This window comes from Bufo bufo, chromosome 8 (genome assembly GCF_905171765.1).
Source record: "Bufo bufo chromosome 8, aBufBuf1.1, whole genome shotgun sequence".
In the NCBI taxonomy this organism is placed as follows: domain Eukaryota; kingdom Metazoa; phylum Chordata; class Amphibia; order Anura; family Bufonidae; genus Bufo; species Bufo bufo.
In genome coordinates, this window is record NC_053396.1 from 132,426,364 (window position 1) to 132,451,144 (window position 24,781).

The 24,781-nt window shown below is 44.7% G+C and overlaps 1 protein-coding gene across 1 annotated transcript in view; it reads right to left on the bottom strand.

Moving 5' to 3' along the window:
* Positions 1-24,781, bottom strand: part of LOC120977640 — a 111,594-nt gene that overhangs the window by 13,047 nt on the left and 73,766 nt on the right. Inside the window, exons 10-18 of the mRNA XM_040405655.1 lie at positions 20,030-20,152; positions 15,361-15,438; positions 14,290-14,379; positions 11,373-11,418; positions 3,414-3,481; positions 3,026-3,122; positions 2,123-2,184; positions 1,736-1,958; positions 431-467 (exon numbers count right to left, since the gene is read on the bottom strand). Of these exons, the coding sequence (XP_040261589.1) occupies positions 431-467; positions 1,736-1,958; positions 2,123-2,184; positions 3,026-3,122; positions 3,414-3,481; positions 11,373-11,418; positions 14,290-14,379; positions 15,361-15,438; positions 20,030-20,152 (824 nt within the window). The remainder of the gene's footprint in view (positions 1-430; positions 468-1,735; positions 1,959-2,122; positions 2,185-3,025; positions 3,123-3,413; positions 3,482-11,372; positions 11,419-14,289; positions 14,380-15,360; positions 15,439-20,029; positions 20,153-24,781) is intronic.

Sequence of the window (24,781 nt, forward strand, 5' to 3'; positions counted from 1 at the left end):
GTCCTCTAATCCTGAGAAATGCTTCTTTTTATTGTTATACCAATAAGGTCTTGCGTGTACTGTGGAAGCACCGCCATAATGCCCCCCAGTTCCGCCTCTTATTTCACCGACAGTCCCTGAGGTTTTAGAGCCAGTAGCAATGACACAGGGGAAACACGGGGGACTGAAAATATTTGCATGAAAATGAAAAATATTTCTGAGGACTAAAGGACTGGATTTTCTGAACACCTACCCTACATGGAGGTATGCATACTTTTAAACGGATTTAGGAGGTGTCCGACTCACTGCATAGATCGGATTGATCTGTATTTCACAGTTGACAGTACTGTGTATTTGGAAAGGAAGATGCTGATGGTCCTTCTTGTATTTTTTCCACTGAAAAGTGTGTAGATGCACTGATAGTCCTATAGACAATGATGAATTTGCTTACCCAATACTGTGCAGGAAACAAACTCTTGAACTTCCACCTGAAATATGTAATAATTGTGTATCAGGGTTATTAATAATGGCATACTCTATGAAATTCCACCAGCAACACGAGTATAAATTGTAGAAATGTTAACAGTGTGACCAGTTAGATTCCCGGACATATATGGCATCTTGGTCAGAAGCCATATTTGCACAGCCTCTGTGGCACTTTTTCCAACATATATGTCTGGAAAGATGGATGGAGCCCCAGATTTGTGATGAGATTCATTTATGAATTTTTTTTGCCCTTTTTCTACTTGGACAGACTTGTCAGCATTTTTAGCATATACCAGATCATCAGCAGGGTGTCATATCTGGTGCATGCACCAGAGGAGACGTACTGCTCACATGGTGCACCAGTGTTAGCAAGTATCTGCTTCTCATGAGCAGATTAAAAGCCCCTTTATACTGGCCAAAACAGCAGGCAATTATGAAGAATAAACAGTTTGTTTCAGATAACTACCCGCTTGTTACATGTGGTGAAAGCTGCATTTACATGTAGCAATAAGCTATGCTACATTGCGACAAGATAGGCAATCAATATCAAAATCCCGAAAACCCTTCAAAGGGAACCTGTCATCAACTTTATGCTGTCCATACTAACGGCAGAATAAAGTAGAGACAGGTGAGTTGATTTCAGCGGTCTGTCATTTAGAAGTTAAAAGTAAGTGGTTGCCGAGAACCAACATCACAATCATTGCAGACTGGGCCTGGAAAAGAGTCCCGGGCACCCGAGAAGAGTCATGGTTATCCATGAATTCCTGCTCACCTGCTGATGACTGACAGTCTTCTACCTAGTTTTCTCCCTCTCTCTGTCTAGGAGAGAACTGCCAATCATCAGCAGATGAGCAGGAGAGTATGAATAACCAGGACTCTTCTCAGGTAGATTTGATTCTTTTCAAGGCCTGGGCTGCAATGAATATGATGCTGGTTCTCGGCAACCACTTACTTTTAGCTCATGAGTGACACACCGCTGACATCAGCATTTCTGTCACTATGTTATGCTGCCCTCAGTGAGGTCAGGATAAAGTTGATGACAGGTTATCTTTAAGGAAGGACCATCAATAAGAAAGTCCTGAGAAAAAAAACTTTAAATATGTGTGTCCCTTGATGTTTTAGGCATATGCCATGAGACACATTCTAAGCAGAGTGAGCTCTGTATAAAGGGTGCATTAAATTATTTCTGTTGGAAAACTTCTGCATGCTGAAATTTGCCTCTACATGTCCTGTATGTAAAATATGTAAGGACAATTTCAATGCCATGTACCTGCCAAAACCTCATCAATTAATTGATACAGGACTTCAAGCAGAGTCTCCTGCAGTTTCTGCTTCTGTTGTTCTGTGGTCTGTGCAATGTTCTGGCCAGTCAAATCTAGGCCTTTCTGAGCCATCTTTTGTGAAATCAAGCTGGCAGAATCCATCATTTTGGGTGGTCGCTGTCCAACGATGGGAAATTCTGTTCTCATATCTGTATTTTCACTTGGTAAATGCTGTTAAAGAATTGCGAAAACTAATTAGGGAACCATTTGGCAAATATGTGCCGGGTCTACAAAAATCAGCTGATTCCCCCGATAGCTTCAATTAGAAAAGAGGATGGCCTTGCTTGACAGCACCTCTACAAATGGGGCAAAATTGACCATACATCCTAACCTACCTCATCTCTTGCTACACTGGTGCTCGGCAGGTCCTCTAGCTCATTAGGAGAACCTTTTTTATCTGTGAAAAAATATGAGAAGTTAATACAGTGAAAGAGACAGAGTGAAAGGTCACGGGCAGTTTTTCAAAGGTTTTCATTTTCAAACAAGCACCTGGATCTGAATATTTTTGTAATTGCATGTAATAAAAAATTTAGTATAACCACCGAGTTATTCACTGAAATCTATCTGTATAGCGCCACCTGCTGTTTGCTCTTTTTCTAATTTCTCTGTCCTGCTCACTGAAATGGAAGCACATGCTCAGTTCTATCCTTCAACTACCACCAGCTGCAGTAGAAAGGACCCCCCCCCCCCAAGCTGCCAGCTTGAAATAAATCTAGCGGTGCAATTAGGGCAATGCATGGGGAGGTTTCTGGATCTATGTGAGGTGCAGGGCTGGTTCTACATGTGTTAGAAAGAGACTGTCATATACTATATGATATCGGATTTTAATTTTTTACATTAATCATGGGATAACCCCTTTAATAAGGTTCTCCAGCAGTACTAAACTGACAATTGCTGTAATACCTGTGTTCTGTACATTACAGGCCACTTTAGGCAGGAACCAAGCAATGGTGCTATTCCCCATCTGCCTGACCTCAGGAGAACACAAGTGGTGCCCAAACAGCTCTAAAGGCCCTTTACAGACCAATAATTGTATTATACACAGAGTTTTTCTACAGATTTTTATGCAGAATAGGCAACCAAAATATGCATAGAAAATCCACTGTGCGCAAATACCCCAACAGCAATTATCTCTTTTAAAAAATGCTTCTCTAGTTCATGCTTTTTGGCTGGAGAAGATCTTTAGATTTCTTGCTCATACTGGGACACAATAAGCCACCAAGCAAGAAAATACTTACATTTTTTCCTTCGCCGTAGCGCACGAATGCCGTCTGGTTGATGACATTCCTTGGACTTACTTTCCTTGTCATAAGAGTCTCCGGTGAATTCATTAGACTGTTGAATAAAGACACAGAAGCTTTTTATTTTAGTTCAGCTGGATAGGGAACCTGTCAGTTCCTGTATGTGGTCCTCGCTGAGGGCAGCATAGTGTAGTCCTGGACCCGCTGATTTCAGTGGTCTGTCACTCATGTGACGGCAGTCAGTACTTTTGGAGAGAAATGAGTCCGATGTTGCCTGCTGTGCCTTCCCTCCCCCGCCTCTGAACAATGTATCATAGGTTTCTTTCCTATGCACAATGAAATGAAACTGGCTATTATTTTAACTTTAAAAAAAGATAAAATTCACCTTATTTCTGTTAGCACTAACACTGGAGGTGTCCTGGAGGTCATTGGATAAAGAGTTTTTATCTGCAACTGTAGAAAAGTAGGACATTAGTTGGGTTATTACAATTCTTTTGTAACATCTACTGTATATTTTTTTCTGCAATGGTTTTCTTAAGAACCATTGAGACTACAGGTAAAAGCTGTTGATGTAGCTACGGTCTGGATTTGAGGACTTCACCCTAGCCTCAAGGTCTCATCTTTGTGATTCCTTATGAGGTGGATCCAGATGCCTGCTCTGGCCGGCCATTTATGTAGCCTGATTGCACATACAGTTCCCAAGCAGAAGTTATCATTACCTACAGGGGAAGCAGAAAAAGGAATTGCACACTACCAGGGGCGTTGCTAGGGTCTCAAAAGATCCGGGGTCCAGTGGCGTCGCCAGGGGGGGGGGGGCCAGAGGGGGCCACGGCCCCCCCTACATCATGCTGTGCCCCCCCAACTAAAGTGCCCCCCCCTCTAAGTGTGCCGCCGCCGCCGGGCACAGGGAGATGAGCGCTTCCATTGCGCTCATCTCCATTGTAACCTGCCTGTGCCAGCGGAGGTGCAGGGGAGGGAGAGGCGTGTCCCTTCCCCTTCCTCTGATAGGCTGCAGGCACTAGGCCGGCAGCCTATCAGAGGCCGACGCAGGCGGAGCGATGACGTCATCGCGCCGCCTGAGCCTTACAGCGCGGGACACAGGAAGAGTCTGCATCGCATCGCTGACACTGAGGTAAGTATAAGTGTTTTTTTTACAATAGTGTTACTGGCACATTGGGGGGGCTTATTACAATGGGGGGGGACTTAATACTGGCACATGATGGGGGGGACTTAATACTGGCACATGATGATGGGGGGACTTAATACTGGCACATGATGATGGGGGGGGACTTAATACTGGCACATGATGATGGGGGGGGACTTAATACTGGCACATGATGATGGGGGGGGACTTAATACTGGCACATGATGATGGGGGGGGGACTTAATACTGGCACATGATGATGGGGGGGACTTAATACTGGCACATGATGATGGGGGGGGACTTAATACTGGCACATGATGATGGGGGACTTAATACTGGCACATGATGATGGGGGGGACTTAATACTGGCACATGATGATGGGGGGGACTTAATACTGGCACATGATGATGGGAGAGGACTTAATACTGGCACATGATGATGGGGGGGACTTAATACTGGCACATGATGATGGGGGGGACTTAATACTGGCACATGATGATGGGGGGGACTTAATACTGGCACATGATGATGGGGGGGACTTAATACTGGCACATGATGATGGGGGGGACTTAATACTGGCACATGATGATGGGGGGGACTTAATACTGGCACATGATGATGGGGGGGACTTAATACTGGCACATGATGGGGGGGACTTAATACTGGCACATGATGGGGGGGACTTAATACTGGCACATGATGGGGGGGCTGAATCCTGGAACATGGGGGGGCTTAATACTGGCACATGATGGGGGGGCTTAATACTGGCACGTAATGGGGGGGCTTAATACTGGCACGTAATGGGGGGGCTTATTACTGGCACGTAATGGGGGGGCTTATTACTAGCACGTAATGGGGGGGCTTATTACTAGCACGTAATGGGGGGCTTATTACTGGCACGTGATGGGGGGCTTATTACTGGCACGTAATGGGGGGGCTTATTACTGGCACGTAATGGGGGGGCTTATTACTAGCACGTAATGGGGGGGCTTATTACTAGCACGTAATGGGGGGCTTATTACTGGCACGTGATGGGGGGGCTTATTACTGGCACATTGGGGGGCTTATTACTGGCACGTGATGGGGGGCTTATTACTGGCACGTGATGGGGGGCTTATTACTGGCACGTGATGGGGGCTTATTACTGGCACATTGGGGGGCTCTTGTTACTGGCAGTGGCACGTTATTGAGGGCACTTATTACTGGCACATTATTGGTGGGCACTATAGGGGCATCTACTGAGGCCACAAAGAAGGGGTGTTTTATATGGGGGCTCTGTACAGTAGCATTTTATACTGGTACACATTATGGTGGGTACTATGGAGAAGGGGAGACAGGAGTACTATGGAGTCATCTACGGGGGGCACTAAGAAGGGGTATTTTATACTTGCAAATTATGGGGGACACTGAGGGCATCTACTGGGGCACGATATATAGGGCATTTTATACTGGTACATTATGGGGGGCACTAGCAGGGAGGGGGGAGAGGAGCACTATGGAGGCATTTACTGGGGCACTATATGGGGGTATTTTATACTGGCACATTATGGGGGACATTAGCTCAACTGGGGGCATAAGGGGGTATGTTTTGCACATTATAAGGAGAATTATTTCTACTGGGGGGCATTATGGTGGGCTTTATTACTCCCCCATGATATGACCCCCTAGTAGCAGCACCAGCCTCTCCCTGCTCTGCTATCCCTCTGCCCCTTCTCCAAATCCTTATTATGAAATCTTTTTCATTAGGATAAAACACAACATCAGCTCCGCCGAGCCCCCGGCCAAAGTGTGGAAGTGGCGTCCGAGATCCCCAAGGGCCAAGCCAAGTAACTGTAAGTGTTCATGTGAAATATGTTTATTTTATATATGTACACTCCTGTGAGAGGCAGGGAGGGAGATCTGTGGATGACACTGTTATGGAGGGGGAAATGGGGATGACACATATAGCATAAGATGCTATATACGGTATGTGGCATCCACAGATCCCCCCCCATAGCAATGTCATCCACAGATCCCCCTCTCTATAAAAGTGTCATCCACAGAGAGCTGGACTTTTCTTCCCTGTTGCGGTTTTAGGTATTGGGTACAGTATTGTAGCATTTCTAAGCGTACTTGTGTAAATGTATCATTGTTATAGCTGCCCCCCCCTACTTTTGTCCTGGCCCCCAGTGTGCCCCCCCAAAATTTGAAAGCTAGAGACGCCACTGCCGGGGTCCAAGCCCCAATTAATATGGCCAGTTCTCTAAGTCGCATACACACACACACACACACACACACCGCATTTTGCTGTACTTGCTATACAGCAGCACATACTTCTCACATCCGGGGCCTCCCAGGTGACGTCTCCTCCGATATAGATCTTCTCTGTCATCATCTTCTCCATTTTGTCCGTACAACTTCTTTCAGCCGCGCCTCATCTCTGCAGAGTGTGACACACAGACGTCTTAGCTTCCTCACATTTCTATCATCTTCCACCAACCTGGAGTCCCCACAGTGTTATCCTGCTGCCCACTGTGCTCCCCAATACCTCCCAACTATCCTGAAGGAAAATGAGAGCCCCCATAGTAATAGTGCTCCTCATAGTCCCACCAATAGTAATTCCCTTCTAGAATGCCCTCATTAGTAATACTGCCCCCTACAATGATGATGCTCCCCAACAGTGCCCCCATTAGTAATACCGCCCCCTACAGTGGCCCCAACCGTGATAATGCTCCCCAAGAGTGCCTCTATTAGTAGAAGAGCCCTCTAGTATTAAAGGGAGTCTGTCACCACAATTTGCCCTTATAGACCACTTACATAGCACTGTAGCATAACTATAGATCAGTCAAATGGTACCTTTGTCTTTTTGTTTGGATGTTCACCAGGGGCAAAAACAGAATTTTATTCATATGTAAATGAGGGCTCGCAAGTGCCCAGGGGCGGCGTTCGGGCTGTAAGTGCCCAGGCCGCTCTTCCTTCTTCTCACATAACCCCTCCCAGCCTGTTGCTTGGCCCGCCCTGTAAGCCTCTTGCGTCATCCAGTGTACTGGCGATATCCCGCCCGCGCATGCGCACTGCATGGAATGATGCTGCTGCCCACAATGGTCATCACAGTGCGCATGCGCCGGCGGGATATTGGCCAGTACACTGAATGACGTAAGAGGCTTACAGGGCGGGCCAAGCAACAGGCTGGGGAGGGGTTATGTGAGAAGAAGGCAGAGCGGCCTGGGCACTTACAGCCCGAACGCCGCCCCTGGGCACTTGCGAGCCCTCATTTACATATGAATAAAACTCTGTTTTTGCCCCTGGTGAACCTCCAAACAAAAAGACAAAGGTACCATTTGACTGATCTATAGTTATGCTACAGTGCTATGTAAGCGGTCTATAAGGGCAAATTGTAGTGACAGACTCCCCGTTCCCCCCTGTGCGATCAGCCCAAGTGCATCAGTTCCACCCAGTGCCATGAGCTCCGTTCCCCCAGTGCCTTCAGCTCTTCCTCATCCCAGTGTCATCAGCTGCCCCCTCAGTGCCACCAGCTGCCCCCTCAGTGCTACCAGCTGCCACCCCAGTGCCATCAGCTGCCACCAGCTGCCCCCAGCTTGTCCCCCAGTGCCACCAACTGCTCCCAGTGCCACCAGCTTGCACCCCCAAATGCCCCCAGTGCCACCAGCTTGCCCCCTAGTGCCACCAGCTTGCCCCCTAGTGCCAACTGCCACCAGCTTGCCCCCCAGTACTACCAACTGCCCTACAGTGCCACCTGTGACGAGGGGACATCCTCTGCGTCTGGAGGAAAGAAGGTTTGTATACAAACATAGAAGAGGATTCTTTACGGTAAGAGCAGTGAGACTATGGAACTCTCTGCCTGAGGAGGTGGTGATGGTGAATTCACTAAAAGAGTTCAAGAGGGGCCTGGATGTATTTCTGGAGCGTAATAATATTACAGGCTATAGCTACTAGAGAGGGGTCGTTGATCCAGGGAGTTATTCTGATTGCCTGATTGAAGCCGGGAAGGAATTTTTTATTCCCCTAAAGTGGGGAAATTTGGCTTCTACCTCACAGTTTTTTTTGCCTTCCTCTGGATCAACTTGCAGGATGACAGGCTGAACTGGATGGACAAATGTCTTTTTTCGGCCTTAGGTACTATGTTAGTAACCAACTCCCCCTCCTAGCCATATCCCCAACGACAGTGCTTACCTTTCCTGTAAGGGCGCCGCTCCACAGCTCCTCCATCTTCTTCTTAGCCCGCTGCACTGACGTCCTGACGTCACACAGTGTCGGGTCATAGTGCGCGCTTACGTGCACTATGACCTGATGATGTGTCAGGAAGAAAGTGCAGTGCGGTGCGGGCCGGCGGGTGACCACGGAGCAGGAAGTAATAGCAAGCGCTTCACTCCCGCTCTGTGGTCACATGACACAAATGAATCCTCGATGCAAAAAAATTTGCATTGAGAATTTTTTTGTGTCGAATTACTCGATTAAATCGAGTAATCGTTTCTGCTCTAATGCAATCTCATGTAAACATCATCCCCTCAACATTCAGTCCCATGTAAATATTATAATCCCCCCAATCAGCCACCTTCAACATACAGTCCCATTTAAATAACATTACTCCCTCTCACAGCCCCCTCCAACATACAGTTCCATGTAAATAACATCCCTCTCTTCAGCCCTAACCTACAGTCCCAGTTAAATAACCACAACTCCCAGCATTGCTCTGCCTCTCCCTTTACTTACCTCTCCTCATGTAGCAGACCTTACCACAGCTTCTCCCAGTACTTCTCTTCACTGCCGTCCTCTCCTGCACTGGTCACATGATGGTGACATCATTGCAAGTCCTTCCCAATCACTGTCTGTTTTGCTGGTCACATGACCTGTGATGTCACCACAGATCCTTCAGATCTTACAGTGTATTAGATTCAATTGTATTGCCATCCTGAGGACAGCAATACAGTTGTATCTAGTTGGCAGGCAGGACATTCAGGGCCTGGGACAAAACATCAGGGGCCCAGGCCCCGAATGTTTTAACCTAACAACGCCCCTGCATCCTACAGGTTCTTAGTCTGTTCATGACAACCACCAGGATCTGACAGTACAGCCAAGTTGCAAGAGTGGCCTAACTGAAGACACTCATGGATCCTCCAATCGGCAGATGTGAGGTCTTTCTTTCCAGGCTATAGCTGTAATTTCAGTTTTTGCCCAGGGTTTCACAGATTTTTTCTATTTACATACTAATCAATATATGGAATATCTGGACAAACAATGTATGAAAAACAGCTCTCTTCCAGCCATGTTCTACATAAATGTTGAGGTGACTGAGATCATCTTGACATCTCATACACCATCAAAAAATCTATACTATTATGGTGGGTGTCTGGGAGACCTGAAGGCTGACACTGGTAATGCTTACCCTGGTCCAGAAACAGGGAGGTAATTAATTTGAAAGAAGAAAAAGAATCAGAAGGGAGTAACGGAGAGTCAGGGATGCATAAGTGGAAAATGATCCAATATCACATGACTGTGAGTGGCAAAAATATGTGAACCTTTGCTTTCCGTATCTGGTGTGACCCCCTTGTGCAGCAATAACGGCAACTAAAAGTTTCCAGTAACTACTGATTAGTTCTGTACATCGGCTTTTAGGGATTTTAGCCCATTCCTCTATACAGAACCTCAATTCTGTTATGTTGGTGTTTTCTCTCATTTACTTCTCTCTTCAGCTCTTCCACAACATTTATATTGGATTAAGGTCTGTACTTTGCCTTTGTTATTCCAAAACTTTGGAAGAAAACTGGTTTAGTTGCCCATAGCAACCAATCAGATTCCTCCTTTCATTTTTGGAAAACTAAAGGATAAATCGAATTGGTTGCCATTTTCCTTACACCTTACACCTAAAAAATCTTCCCCTTTAACTTTATTCTTCTTTAACTATTCTTTGGTAGAAAGACTCGTGTGCTTTGGATCTTTGCCGTACGACCTTGAAAATCAGCTCACGGACAGATGTCCTGACATTTTCCTTTAGAATTTCCTGGTATAATTCAGAATTCATTGTTCCATCAATGATAGCAAGCCGCCCTGGTCCAAATGCAGCAAAACGGGCCCAAACCATGATACTACCACCACCATATCCACAGATGGCGTGATGTTTTAAGCTGGAATGCAGTGTTTTCCTTTCTCCAAACGTAGCGCTCCCCATGTAAACCAAAAAGTTCTACTTCGGTCTCATCCATCCACAAAATAGTGTTCCAGTAACCTTCTGGTTTGTCCAGATGATTTTTAGCAAACTGCAGGACAGCGATGATCTTTTTGGATAGAGGAGGCTTTCTCCTTGAAAGTCTGCTGTTTAGACCATGGTTGTTTAGTATCCTCCTGATAGTGGAGTCATTACCATCAACACTAAATAATGTGAGAAAGGCCTTTAATTATGGTACGTAGAGGTTACCTTAGTTTCCTTTGTGCCCTTGCTGACTATTACATGCCTTGCTGCTGGAGTACTGTTTGTTGGTCGACCACTCATGGGGAGGGTATAACGGGCTGTGGGTGTGGACCCACTGTGCTAACCAACCAGTTTGACTTTGGGCTAAACCTAAGGGCGTTATCCTGGAGGTTCTCTGGTATTCCCCCTTTACAGGAATCTGGACTTCACATTTGTACATAATCTGTTTGACTGAGGATTAGTGGAGTCCAAACTCTTTAAAGATGGTTTTGGAACCTTTTCCAGCCTGATGATTAACGAAAATCTTTCTTCTGAGAATCTCAGAAATCTCCTTTGTTCATGCCATGATGCACTTCCACAAACATGGGTTGCAAAGATCAGATAGATCCCTGTTTTTTTGATAAAACAGGTTGCCCACTCACAACTAATTGTCTTTACATTGTTTGAAAAGACCTGACTCTAATTTCACCTTCAAATGATCTGCTAATCTTAAAGGTTCACATACTTTTGCCACTTACAGACGTGATATTGAATCATTTTCCTCAATAAATAAAAGTCTAATGTGTTTGACGCAATTATTTGATTTGTTTATATTTATCTACTTTTAGAACTTGTGTAAAAATCTGATGTAGTTTTAAGTCAAATTTAAACAGAAATATAGAAAATTCTGAAGGTTTCAAGCAGCACTTTAGCAGTTATCTAGTTATTAAATCCAAACCTCTATTGTTTTTTTCCTCTTCATTTTGTATGTTGTAAGTTCTAAATCCAATTCCACAATTACTAGACCTACTAGAGTCTCCAGAGGATTCATCATCTGTGCTGAACTGATCTTCCTCCTATGATTTTAATAAATAAGAGTGGTCTGAGACAATGGCATCTTATTTCTAAAGCTGGGCATATAGTGTGCTTATAAGCCAAACTTGTCATAAAAAAGAATACACTGCAGGGTAACTGTAATACAAAGAGTACTTATTCCCATTCTTGTTATTTTTGTTCATGTGCAATGCTGTACTATTGCTGTACATGTTTCTACGGCGGTTATTAATGGGGATTATCCTAGAACGCTTTGTTTTTACGGCGGCCTAGAATAAACACTGCATGGGTCTCCCGGGCAGCGAAGAGCAGGAGCTCAGCTCTCATACGATTGGCAGAATCGCTGATATGGGCCATTTAACCCTTTAGATGCAACCAGGGCCAGCGGCAAGTGCCTGCCCACTCCTGCAGCTGTGTCCTGGTCTTCATTAAACTGCCTGTTCTGAATTCTAGGGCAGCTTACCCCAGCAATGCAGACAATTTTTGCCATGTGCACTGCTGGGGTGGGCGGCCCCAGGACTCAGAACAGGGTAGATGGACTTTCCTACCGGGCTAAAGGACCTTCCTGATGTCATCCGCCCATGTAACCAGTGGGGGAGGAGCAGAGAGCTGTGTTCATGGAAGGAGAAGAGCCAGGCTAGAATGTGGTGAGGCTTAGATGTGTGTGTGTGTCTGTGTGCCCCTGTGTGCGTGTCTGTCCCTCTGTATGTGTGCCCCTGTGTGTGTGTCTGCCCCTGTGTATGTGTGCCCCTGTGTGTGTCTGCCCCTGTGTGTGTGTCTGCCCCTGTGTGTGTGTCTGCCCCTGTGTGTGTGTTTGCCCCTGTGTGTGTCTGCCCCTGTGTGTGTGTCTGTCCCTGTGTATGTGTGCCCCTGTGTATGTGTCTGTCCCTGTGTATGTGTGCCCCTGTGTGTGTGTCTGTCCCTGTGTGTGTGTCTGTCCCTGTGTGTGTGTGTGCACGCCCCTGTGTATGTGTCTGTCCCTGTGTATGTGTGCCCCTGTGTGTGTGTGTGTGTCTCTGTCCCTGTGTATGTGTGCCCCTGTGTGTGTGTCTGTCCCTGTGTGTGTGTCTGTCCCTGTGTGTGTGTGTGCACGCCCCTGTGTGTGTGTCTGTCCCTGTGTATGTGTGTGTGTGCACGCCCCTGTGTATGTGTCTGCCCCTGTGTGTGTGTCTGTCCCTGTGTGTGTGTCTGTCCCTGTGTGTGTGTCTGTCCCTGTGTGTGTGTCTGTCCCTGTGTGTGTGTCTGTCCCTGTGTATGTGTGTGTGTGCACGCCCCTGTGTATGTGTGTGCCCCTGTGTGTGTGTGTCTATGTGTGTGTCTAAGGCATTGCTTAGACTCCATACTAAAGTCTAGCCAGTTCCTAATGGGTTACAGTTTAGACCACCTTCTGGTACATGTTAATAATTCCTTTTTAAACCCCAGTCCATGTCCCCTCAGTACTGGGAATCAGTGGGAGTCATATTAGAAGGCAACAAAAGGTTGGAGCATAACTAAAGGTGGAATTTCCTTTTAATGTCCCCTAAAGGTGGCCACACACATTAGATAGAAGTTGGTTGACAATCTCACCATCGCATAAGTGTCTGTCCATATGTATGTGTCTGTTCCAGTGTGTGTGTGTGTGTGTGTGTGTGTGTGTGTGTTATCTGTGGTTTTACATAGGACTGCAGGTAACACTACTACATTTTCTATACTCGGATAGCCATCACTGTGTTATTTGTGTTACACAGGACTGCAGGTGATATCTACTATATTATATGTACTCAGAGAGTTATCACTGTGTAAGGGGGGCCCACTGAGACTATCGCCCAAGGGCCCACATGAACCTGGAGCCAGCCCTGGATGCCACGGTCAATAGCACAGGCTGGAGCACACATCACTGCTCCTGCCTGTGCTTCCCTCATGCTTGGCTAAATTCTGGCACAGCACATTGAACAGGGTACAGGGTACCAATGTGATGGACCATGTGATGACCGGAGTGACGTCACCACAGGTCCTTTTCCTGTACACAGCAAAGAAGAAGACAGAAGAGATGCTGGCTGCGCGAGCAAGTGGATTAAGGGGAGTTAAATATTTTTTTTAACCCCTCCAGCGCTATTGTACTATGCATTCTGTATTAAGAATGCTATTATTTTCCCTTATAACCATGTTATAAGGGAAAATAATACAATCTACACAACCCTGATCCCAAACCCGAACTTCTGTGAAGAAGTTTGGGTTTGGGTACCAAACATGCCGATTTTTCTCACGCGCGTGCAAAACGCATTACAATGTTTTGCACTCGCGCTGAAAAATCGTGCATGTTCCCGCAACGCACCCGCACCTTTTCCCGCAACGCCCGTGTGAACCCAGCCTTAATGTGACAGGTGCACTTTAACGATATTGTTTAGGATTAGAAATAGCCCCAGTCTTGCCCATGGGCTGTACCTGGTTTTGCATCTTAGTTCCAGAGACTTAAATGATGCAAAAGGATTCCCGACCAAGTATTGAGTGCATAACTGAACTTAATTATTTGAAGGTTGACTTTTTTTGTATTGAAAACACTTTTCCTTTATTGGTTGGATGAAATATGCTAATTTTTTGAGATAGGAATTTTGGGTTTTCATGAGCTGTATGCCAAAATCATCAATATTAAAACAAGAAAAGGCTTGAACTACTTCAGTTGTGTGTAATGAATCTAAAATATATGAAAGTCTAATGTTTATCAGTACATTACAGAAAATAATGAACTTTATCACAATATGCTAATTTTTTGAGAAGGACCTGTATACAAGAACTTCACATCAACACAATTTGAAATCAACTGAAATCTTTGGCTCCTGTCTACTGTAAAGCTAAACTCTGACTGCATTCTGCTCATGGGCCCATCACATAACATAATATGATAATCTACTCACATCACTGCCAACATTATCTTCATACTCGAAGGGGGAGAAGAAAAACACAACTTCTCTGTCTTCGTGTGCTTTAATCAGGTTCAACAGTATCTTAAAAAGAAAGTAAAAAAAAAAAGTATAAAAGGTTTTACACATGTTAAATAAGAAAAGTAAGAGAACAGCATCAAGATACCATAGATCTATGAAATAGAGACCTATTGCTGAGCAAAGGACAGCACAAATCTTATTCTAATACACCAGTCACACTGGCCATAGCTATTACGGGGGTAAATACTCTTACTACCATAATGCAGATTTCAAATCATACTTCCAGTTCATTCTCTTATTTTTCAATCCTCTTAAGAGGGTTGTCTCATCTGAGACATTAGTGGCATAACACAAGGATATGCCACCAACGTCAGATAGGTGCTGGTCTCACCTCTGGGATGCGCTTCTAAAATAGCCGAGTGCTGGCTATTTCTGGCAGTCCCATAGAAGTGAATAGAGCATTGGCAGCACTTGAGTGGTGTGCCCTCCATTTATTTCTATGGGTCTTCTAGGGCTCAGCATTTTTAGGAACTCCTACAGAAATGAATGGAGAACACGCCGCTCATGCACTGGGCGCTTTCTTTCACTTTCTGGGCCATCTTTTAGCTATGGGTGCAGGTCTCAGAGATGGTACTAAAACCTATCTGACTTTGATGGCCTATACTAGTGATATGCCACCAAACGCCAATATGACACAACCCCTGTCTACACTGTCAACCTTTGCCTCTCTCTTTCTTCTTTCTATGAATTGTAGTCCTTATACATCATCCTGGCTTACTCAATCTTTGGTTTTCTGGGACTAAAATATTGATGACCTATCCATATCCATGTACAGAGCTGTGGTGTTTTGGCTCCATGTACTGTGTCATTCCAGAACCACACCGGCCGCTAACAGCTGATCATAGTGGTTGTGGGTGTCAGACTCCAACGAATCTGATATTGATGACCTATCCTATAAATTTTGCATTGAGGACCAGGAACCCTTAATTTGACTCCAATTATATATACACCCATAATAACCAACATTACATTCCAGTGACTCACATTTATAGACTCATCTGAAGCCTTGTTTATTGGGTGGAAAGTTTGTTTGTCAGCATCACTTTGTCCTCCTGTAGTTGACTGTATGAAATTGAGATTTTTTTAAAAATATAAAAAATTGCACATTATACATATACTATACACTCCAGTAACTTACGTTATTTATGCCATGTCGAGTGCCATTATGAATATATTTTGTAATTATTATGCATCCTTTTAAACAACAAATTTGCTGACTATACAGAGGTTTTTCCACCACATACATATGCCTGGGACCCCAACTGATTAATAGTACCATACACCTTTGACCCTTTGTGTAACAGGGAGCCGGTGACGCTCTCTCTCTTCCTGCAGCGCTGCCGGCATCCCGTTCATGAGGAGGAGCGAGGGCGTCCTCCTCTCCATAGTAGCAAGGGGGCGGGGAGGACCACGTCACGCACGCCTCCACAGCGTGGCCGGCATTCTTCCTCCCCATGACAACGAGCAGGGGGGAACTGAGCGCCGATGTCAATGAGTCGGCGCTCAGGTGTATAGATATGCTGGACATGGGTCACGGCCAGGCATCTCCAGAGAGAAGCTGAGTGCACCCAACAGGAACTGAAGGGGCATTGTATAGAAGAGCTCCTCAGCCCTTTTGTATTAGTAAATGTGAGGATTCCAGTGTTTGGACCACCGCTGACATTTATGATATACGCTGCCTGTCCAAAAAAAAAAGTTGCCACCTGGATTTAACTAAGCAAATAGTTATGAGCCTTCTATTGGATAATTACTGCATGGGCGATTATCTTTCAGTTGGCAACAAGTTATTTAACCCCAACTGGTGCAAAGGTCATGGAAAAGATGTTAGTCTGTTTGAGAAAGGTCAAATCATTGGCATGCATCAAGCAGAGAAAACATCTAAGGAGATTGCAGAAACTACTAAAATTGGGTTAAGAACTGTCCAACGCATTATTAAAAACTGTAAGGATATTGGGGACCCATCGTATTCGAGAAAGAAATGTGGCGGGAAAAAAATCCTGAATGATTGTGATCGGCGATCACTTAAACGTTTGGTGAAATCAAATTTAAAAAACAACAACAGTAGAACTCAGGGCTATGTTTAATAGTGAAAGTAAGAGCATTTCCACACGCACAATGCGAAGGGAACTCAAGGGATTGGGACTGAACAGCTGTGTAGCCGTAAGAAAACCACTAATCAGTGAGGCAAACCAGAAAAAAAGGCTTCAATTTTCTAGGGAGCATAAAGATTGGACTCTGGGGCAATAGAAGAAGCTCATGTGGTCTGATGAGTCCAGATTTACCCTGTTCGAGTGATGGGCGCATCAGAATAAGAAGAGAGGCAGTTGAAGTGATGCACACGTCGTGCCTCCTGTACCAGCCTGTGGTGGCAGTGCTATGATCTGGGGTTGCTGCAGTTGGTCAGGTCTAGGTTCAGCAACAGTATGTGCTCCAAGAATGAGGTCAGCTGACTACCTGAACATACTGAATGACCAGGTTATTCATCAATGGATTTTTTTCTTCCCTGATGGCACGGGCATATTCCAATGACAATGCCAGGATTCATCAGGCTCAAATTGTGAAAGAGCGGTTCGGGGAGCATGAGACATCATTTTCACACATGGATTGGCCACCACAGAGTCCAGACCTTAACCCCATTGAGAATATATATATATTTTTTTTTTGGTGGTGACTTTTTTTTTTGGACAGGTAGTGTATATTGAAATGTCATAAATGTATGTTGCAAATGAGCCCACTTGAAAACAATAATTCTTCATCCATATCCATAATATGTGTATTTACCTACACGTGTATCCACAGTTTAACTGAACCAGACTCACGTCACTGTAGAATCTATGATGATCTAAGTTTTATTCCGTAGAAGTATGGTGGCCTGAGACTTGTGACCATAATACAGACGCTCCCCAACTATATCACTCAATGGGAAGCAGATTTAGATATAGAGTTGTCCTCGGATCAAAGGCAGAGGTTGTATACATGCATCCACAAAACGTCAATTGCCAGCAATGTCCAAGAAGCTGGTTTCAAAGTTATGTCCCGATGGTATAGGGTTCCTACTAGACTTAACTCAATTTTCCCGACGGTCTCGCCTTTATGTTGGCGTTGTGGCTCTGAGCGAGGCACTATTCTGCACACGTTCTGGAGCTGCCCACATCTCTCGAGTTACTGGGACTCAGTGTGGTTGATAATGTCTAAATTCACCTCGTACACCCTTCCTAAGACACCTGCTTTCTTCCTGCTCCATCAGTGCGAGATTCCTCTCTCTACTTATAAACGTTCTGTGATAAGACATCTGGTCAACGCCGCAAGGGCCTGTATCCCGGGTCTCTGGAGGCACCCATCGGCTCCCTCAGTAGCCATGTGGATTAACAAAGTCCAGGAGACCATGAGAATGGAAGACCTCACCTCGACATTGAGACATTCTGAGAAGAGGTTTACCAAGACCTGGAGCCACTGGTTGGAATTTTACGACTCCGCTGATTGTAAGGCGCTCTTATCTCGTGTGTGAGTGCGTGGTCCTTTGCTAATTCTCCCACTTCCCCCTTCCCTTCCCCTTCTTTGCTTTTCTCATCCCTGTCCCCTCTTCCCTTTTACCTTGATTCATCTGTCTGTGGTTCAGATTTTCTTATTCTGGGTTCGGTGATTTTCTACCTGACCATTTGTTCTCTGCTACATGTTCACTTTTTCTGTGTGAACTTTTGTTAATATTTGCTCCATGGCTTGCCATGGCTTTGATAACTGAAAATTGAAAATGCTAAATAAAGAATTTACAAAAAATAAATAAATACAGACGCTAAAATTCAGCTGTATTGTGGCTGCGTGAAAAACAGCCTTTCTAGGAAACCGAGAAAGCAAATGACAACCACCTTGAAAGGTATAATGGTGGCCATACTGGTTGGCACACAGCTTTTCCAGAAACAGCTGAATCTTTTTTTTTTCCCTTTCTAACCTCATTTTTCCTACAGTTTTATACAGTTATCCATGAGTCAGGTGCGGTATCTAGTCAAGCACATAGACTCCTATAGGCAAGTAGTCTTCCACTGACAGTACATGCAATACAGTGCGTTGCAAAAGTATTCACCCCCCCCCCCCTTGACTTTTTTTGTATTTTGGTGCCTCACAACCTGGAATTAACATGGATTGTTTGAGGATTTGCATCATTTAATTTACAGAACATGCCAACAATTTTGAAGATGTTTTTTTTTTATTGTGAAGCAAACAACAAATAGAACAAAATAACAGTAAAAGTCAATGTGCATAACTATTCACCCCCCTAAAGTCAATACTTTGTAGAGCCACCTTTTGCGGCAATCACAGCTCCAATTCGCTTTGGATAAGTCTCTATGAGCAGTTGCCACATCTTACCACTGGGATTTTTGCCCATTCCTCCTTGCAAAACTGCTCCAGCTCCTTAAAGTTAGATGGTTTACACTTGTGAACGGCAATCTTTAGGTCTGACCACAGATTTTCTATTGGATTGAGATCTGGGCTTTGACTAGGCCATTCCAACGCATTTACATGTTTCCCCTTAAACCACTCAACTGTTGCTATAGCAGTGGGTTTGGGGTCATTGTCCTGCTGTAGGGTGAACCTTCATCCTAGCCTCAGATCACGCACAGAGTGGTACAGGTTTTGCTCAAGAATATCCCTGTATTTAGCACCATCCATCTTTCCCTCAACTCTGGCCAGTTTCCCAGTCCCGGCTGCTGAAAAACATGGTTGGTGTTCTTTGGGTGATGTGATGTGCTGGGTTTGCGCCAGACATAGCGTTTTCTTTGATGGCCGAAAAGTTCAATTTTAGTCTCATCAGACCAGAGCACCTTCCTCCATACATTTTGGAAGTCTCCCACATGCCTTTCCGCAAACTCACAACGTGCCTTTTTGTTTTTTTCTGAAAGTAATGGCTTTCTTCTGGCCACTCTGCCATAAAGCATAACTCTATGGAGCATACGGCCTATTGTCGTCCTATGTACAGATACTCCAGTCTCTGCTGTAGAACTATGCAGCTCCTCCAGGGTTACCTTAGGTATCTGTGCTGCCTTTCTGATTAATGCCCTCCTTGCCCGCTCCGTGAGTTTTGGTGGGCAGCCGTCTCTTGGCAGGTTTACTGTTGTGCCATGTTCTTCCCATTTGGTTATGATAGATTTGATGGTGATCCTGGGGATCATCAAAGATTTTGGATATTTTTTTAAACCCAACACTGACTTGTACTTCTCAACAACATTGTCCCTTACTTGTTTGGAGAGTTCCTTGGTCTTCATGGCAGTATTTGGTTAGTGATGCCTCTTGCGCCTTTCAAAAAAAGTGTGTATATGAAATGACAGATCATGTGACACTTAGATTGCACACAGGTGGACATCATTTCACTAATATGTGACTTCTGAAGGTAAATTAGTTGCACCAGGGTGTATACATACGCACATGCCAATTTTCTGTTTTCTATTTCTAAATTATTTTATTTATATATTTTTCTCATTTTCACTTCACCAACTTAGACTATTGTGTTCTGATCCATCACACAAAATTCAGATTAACAAAACATTGAACTTAAGGCTGTAATGTAACAAAATATGTAACAAAATATGAAAAAAGTCAATGGTGGTGAGTACTTTTGCAAGGCACTGTACATAATCATAGAGGATAACAATGTTACCTGATGTATTTTCTTGAATATAAATTGAAAATCTTCATCACGTCTTTTAGTATTCCAGAGTACAGTGCCTGGTGTGCTCTCATCATACACAGAAATCTCATATTCATCTTCCTCTTCCAATCTCTGATGAAACATAGAGATTTGATATGTTATAATATGTTAATATTACATCAACAAAGAGTCTGTATACGTCATTACAACTTACTCCGGATTTCATATAAATGTAAAAAGTTGCACAACAACTTTTATATTTACCATCATAATACATTTTTAAGGCTGCCTTACACAGCCTGGTGATCAGGGCAATTAATGGGAAGGAGCCAGTTCACACAGGGCTTTTTTTGTGCTGATTTTGGAGCGTTTCTGCCTCAAAATCAGCTTCAAATCAGCTCCAAAAACGTCTCAAAAACAGCCACCATTCATTTCAATGGAAATTAACACTTGCTTCTTTTTTATATGTATAAAAAAGAAGCAGCATGCCCTATCTTGGGGCTGAATCTCCCTTTGAAATTAATAGGAAGCAGAATAAAACAGTTCTATAAAAGTCCATGAATTTTTGTGCGTTTTTCACTCACTTTTTTCGCAGATCTGCTTTAAAGGGTTTCTGTCTTGGGAAAAATCGTTATGTATATGTACATAACAGCATGTTTGTTAACTCCCTGCCTGCCGAAAACAGACTTTTATAATAAGCTAATGAGCCTCTAGGTGCTATGATGGCGTTGCTACAGCACCCAGAGGCTCTGTCTACTCGCCTTTTGGCACGCCCACGTGCACTTGATTGACGTCCTTCTTATCCGTATTGTCCTCATAATCCCGCGCCTGCGCCGTCCCGTTTAGTATTCGGCACAGGCCCAGTGAGTGAAGGACGCTTGGCTGCTGCCAGCTTTCCTCACTGCGCCGATTACGTCACAGGCCTCCCCGACAGGCCCGCCTGGCAGCAGCTGAGCGTTCTTCACTCAATGCGCATGCGCCGAATAAAATAAACGGGACGGCGCAGGCGCGGGATTATGAGGACGATGTGGTGAAGGACGTCAATCAAGTGGACCTGGGCGTGCCAAAAGGTAAGTAGACTGAGCCTCTAGGTGCTGCAGCAACGCCCTCATAGCACTTAGAGGCTTCATTAGCATATTATACAAGTCTGTTTTTTAAGAGAACGGCGGCAGGCAGGGAGTTAACAAACATGCTGTTATGTACTTCTGACATTAGCACATCGCTAATATCAGCCAGATACATAACAATTTTTCCCATGACAGAAACCCTTTAAATCTGCTTCAAAAACCTCAAGCTGAAAATTCAGCTTTGTATAGAAGTGAACGCTTTTTTTCACGCTGAAAAAAAAGACATGCGTATTCTGTGTTGATTTGAAGTGAACACTTTTTTTTGCGCTGAAAAAAGACATGTGTATTCCGTGCAGATTTTTTAAGCATGCATTTCAAAATCAATCCTGTAAACTGGCCCTAAAGGTGCCATGATCACCCGATGAATGAGCAAGTCCCAAAGTCTCTCAGTATTATGTGTCTATGCATTAACCCGTTTCACAATGCAGTGCAATAGCAGTGCAAATGAATATGATATATTACAATAAACACATAAAATGCAGTTCAACAATATAACAGTTAAAGGGTACTCTCACACTAGCGTTATTCTTTTCCGGCATAGAGTTCCGTCCTAGGGGCTCTATACCGGAAAAGAACTGATCAGTTTTATCCCCATGCATTCTGAATGGAGAGCAATCCGTTCAGGATACATCAGGATGTCTTCAGTTCAGTCTTTTAGCCTTTTCAGGACGGAGATAATACCGCAGCATGCTGCGGTTTTATCTCCGTCCAAAATTCCGGAACACTTGCATTTTTTCCCATTGAAATGCATTAATACCGGATCCGGCAAAGCGCGGATCCGGCATTGCGGTCTACGCATGCTCAGACCACAAAAAATGTGAAAAAATAAATGCCGGATCCGTTTTTCCGGATGACACGGGAGAGACGGATCCGACATTTCAATGCATTTGTCATACGGATCAGGATCCTGATCCGTCTGACAAATGCCATCAGTTTGCATACATTTTGACGGATCTGGCAGGCAGTTCCGGCAACGAAACTGCCTGCTGGAATCCTCTACCGCAAGTGTGAAAGTACTCTCAATGTAAACGGCATAAATCATAGTGCAAGTTAAAGGAGTTGTAATATTGATGACCAATCCTCAGGATAGTTCTAAAAAACAAAATGGCTGCACACCATTATACATACAAACAATAGAGCTAAGAAATGGGGGTCATTCGAAATAAAAGTGGTACAATACCGACTATAAATGAGTTAATGGAAGCTCTTAGCGCACATACGTGTCGGGCCCATCTACCAGGCGTCAAGGTGGCTTCCGCAGATGGGGCCCTAACACTAAATCTCCCTCTCTTTGGACTTACTTAAGCCTACAAAATCTGCCTGGGACTTCTGAGCAGAGTATAAATGTAGCTGGTCTCTACACTGCCCTGAATATTGTAGGCTTGGGTAAGTCCAAGACAGGCAGTTCTGTTAGTGTTAGGGACCCATCTGCGGAAGCCACCTTGACGCCTGGTAGATGGGCCTGACACATGTTTGATCAAATATGTGCGCAAAGAGCTTCCATTAACTCATTTATAGTCGGTATTGTACCACTTTTATTTAGAATGACCCCCATATCTTAGCTCTATTGTTTGTATGTATAATGGTGTGCGGCCATTGTGTTTTTTATAATTATGTTTGCTTCATGGATATGCACCTGTGATTCTGAAAGTTCTAGTCTAAGTTCTCTTGCAGTACAATCCTCAGGATAGGTCATAAATATCAGAACAGCAGAGTCCCGACTTCCTAATAGGATAATAGAGGAAGGAGCCGTCCCATTGAAATTAATGGGTACGGCTTAGTTGTAATTACACCTGCTCACTGCTGCAATGCTGATGGCGAGCGGGTAAACAGAGGAGAGAACACAGCATATTACAATAGCATACAACCCCTTTAACCCTCCAGAGAGCACTAAAGTAGTGAGTTGATGGCTTTGGATAGTACCTATAGGGGTAAATGTCCACAGACGTCCAGACTCCAAAGTACCCTTGCTCCAGGGCATCAACAATCTGCTAAAATACATAATTCACTCTTGCAAATATTTCTCACTTAAAGGGTTTGTCTGACCTTTAATTAAATATGACAGGTGGCTTAAAAGAACAAAAGGTTCTAAATTCCCTCTGTGCCTGCGTCAGCTTCCCACCTGGCTGTGAGGCTCACCTGATGGTGGTGCTGATGTAGACAACAGTTGGGAACATGTGTTTTGAGCATTGTAGAACATGATCATTTTAGCGTTTACTATTTTAATATCTTTGGACACCCCTGCCCCATTTAATTAATGACCAGTCAACTCCTCTTTAAATGTCTATTTATGGAACGCTCTGAGGGCAGCGATGGACTGGCCATCGGGAGTACCGGGAGAATCCCGGTGGGCCGATCGAATTATGGGCCGGCCAGGGCCGCCAGGCATCAGGGGGGTAAAGCTCCAGTAACAGCAGGCAGTGTGGGGGCGGCGCTCACTCACTGACGTCACACGCCTGCTCCTCCCACTAGGCGGCGCAGGCGCGTGACGTCAGTGAGTGAGCGCTGCCGCCCGCACTTGTTACTGGAGGCTGGAGGCGGGAGCTGAATAAGGTAGTAAAGACTCTTTACTAAAGAGATGAGCGCTGTGCCCCCACGTGTAGTAGAATACCTACCTGGAGCCAGTGCCAGACTGTGCACAGAAAGGGCACTTTGTCACTGTGGACAAAGTATGGCACTTTCTGTGCACAGATTGGCTCTAGGTGGGTACAGTGTGGCACTGCAGTCACTAAGGGCACTATTTATCTGGGCATAGTAGGGCACTATCTGCCCACATAGTCAACATATGGCGCTCTGGGCACTGCCATATAATAGTGTGGGTACGGTACGGCGATATTTGGTTCTATGTGGGCACTGTATGATTGTGGGCAGATAGTGCCATACTATCCACAGATAAATGGCGCATTTAGTGCCTGTCGTGCCCACATAGTGCCATATAGAACCCATACTCGGAAAGCGCCATACTTGTGTAGACAGAGTATAATTATAGGCAAAGTATGGCACTTTCTGCCCACGTTTTAGCTCTAGGTAGGTATGATATGGCACTTTGTGGGCACTGTAGACACTAAATACACAACTTATCTGAGCATAGTATGCCCAGGTCTTCCCACGGTCATACAGTGCTCAGATAGCGCCATGTTATGCACAGATAAATGGTGTATTTCTTGCTTATGGTGCCATACAGTACCTACCTAAAGTGAAAACCTACAGTACTTTGGCCACAGTCATACAGTGCCGACATAGAGCCAAAGTATGGCACTTTCTATGCACCTAGGTAGGTACTATATGGGTACAAATGCGCTATTTTTCTGTGAATAGGAGGGCACTATCGTGCTCTATGTGGGCACTGTATCACTATTAGGGCAGATAGTGCCATAGAGACAAAATGTCTCCCAGCACATTATACATGGCTCGTCATCATGGTTACGACCTCCCTGTAATCCAGCATTGGTGGTCGAAAAAAGCCCCAAACTATGTGCACTCCCACAATCCCGGCTACTCCTATAGTGTGCAAGCATGACCACCGCTGCTGGATTACAGGGTGGTCAAAACCATGGAAACGAGCAGTGCATAATGTGATGGAAAAATGACTCCCGCCAGCAAAGGAAGCAATATGGACAATCACAATACATTA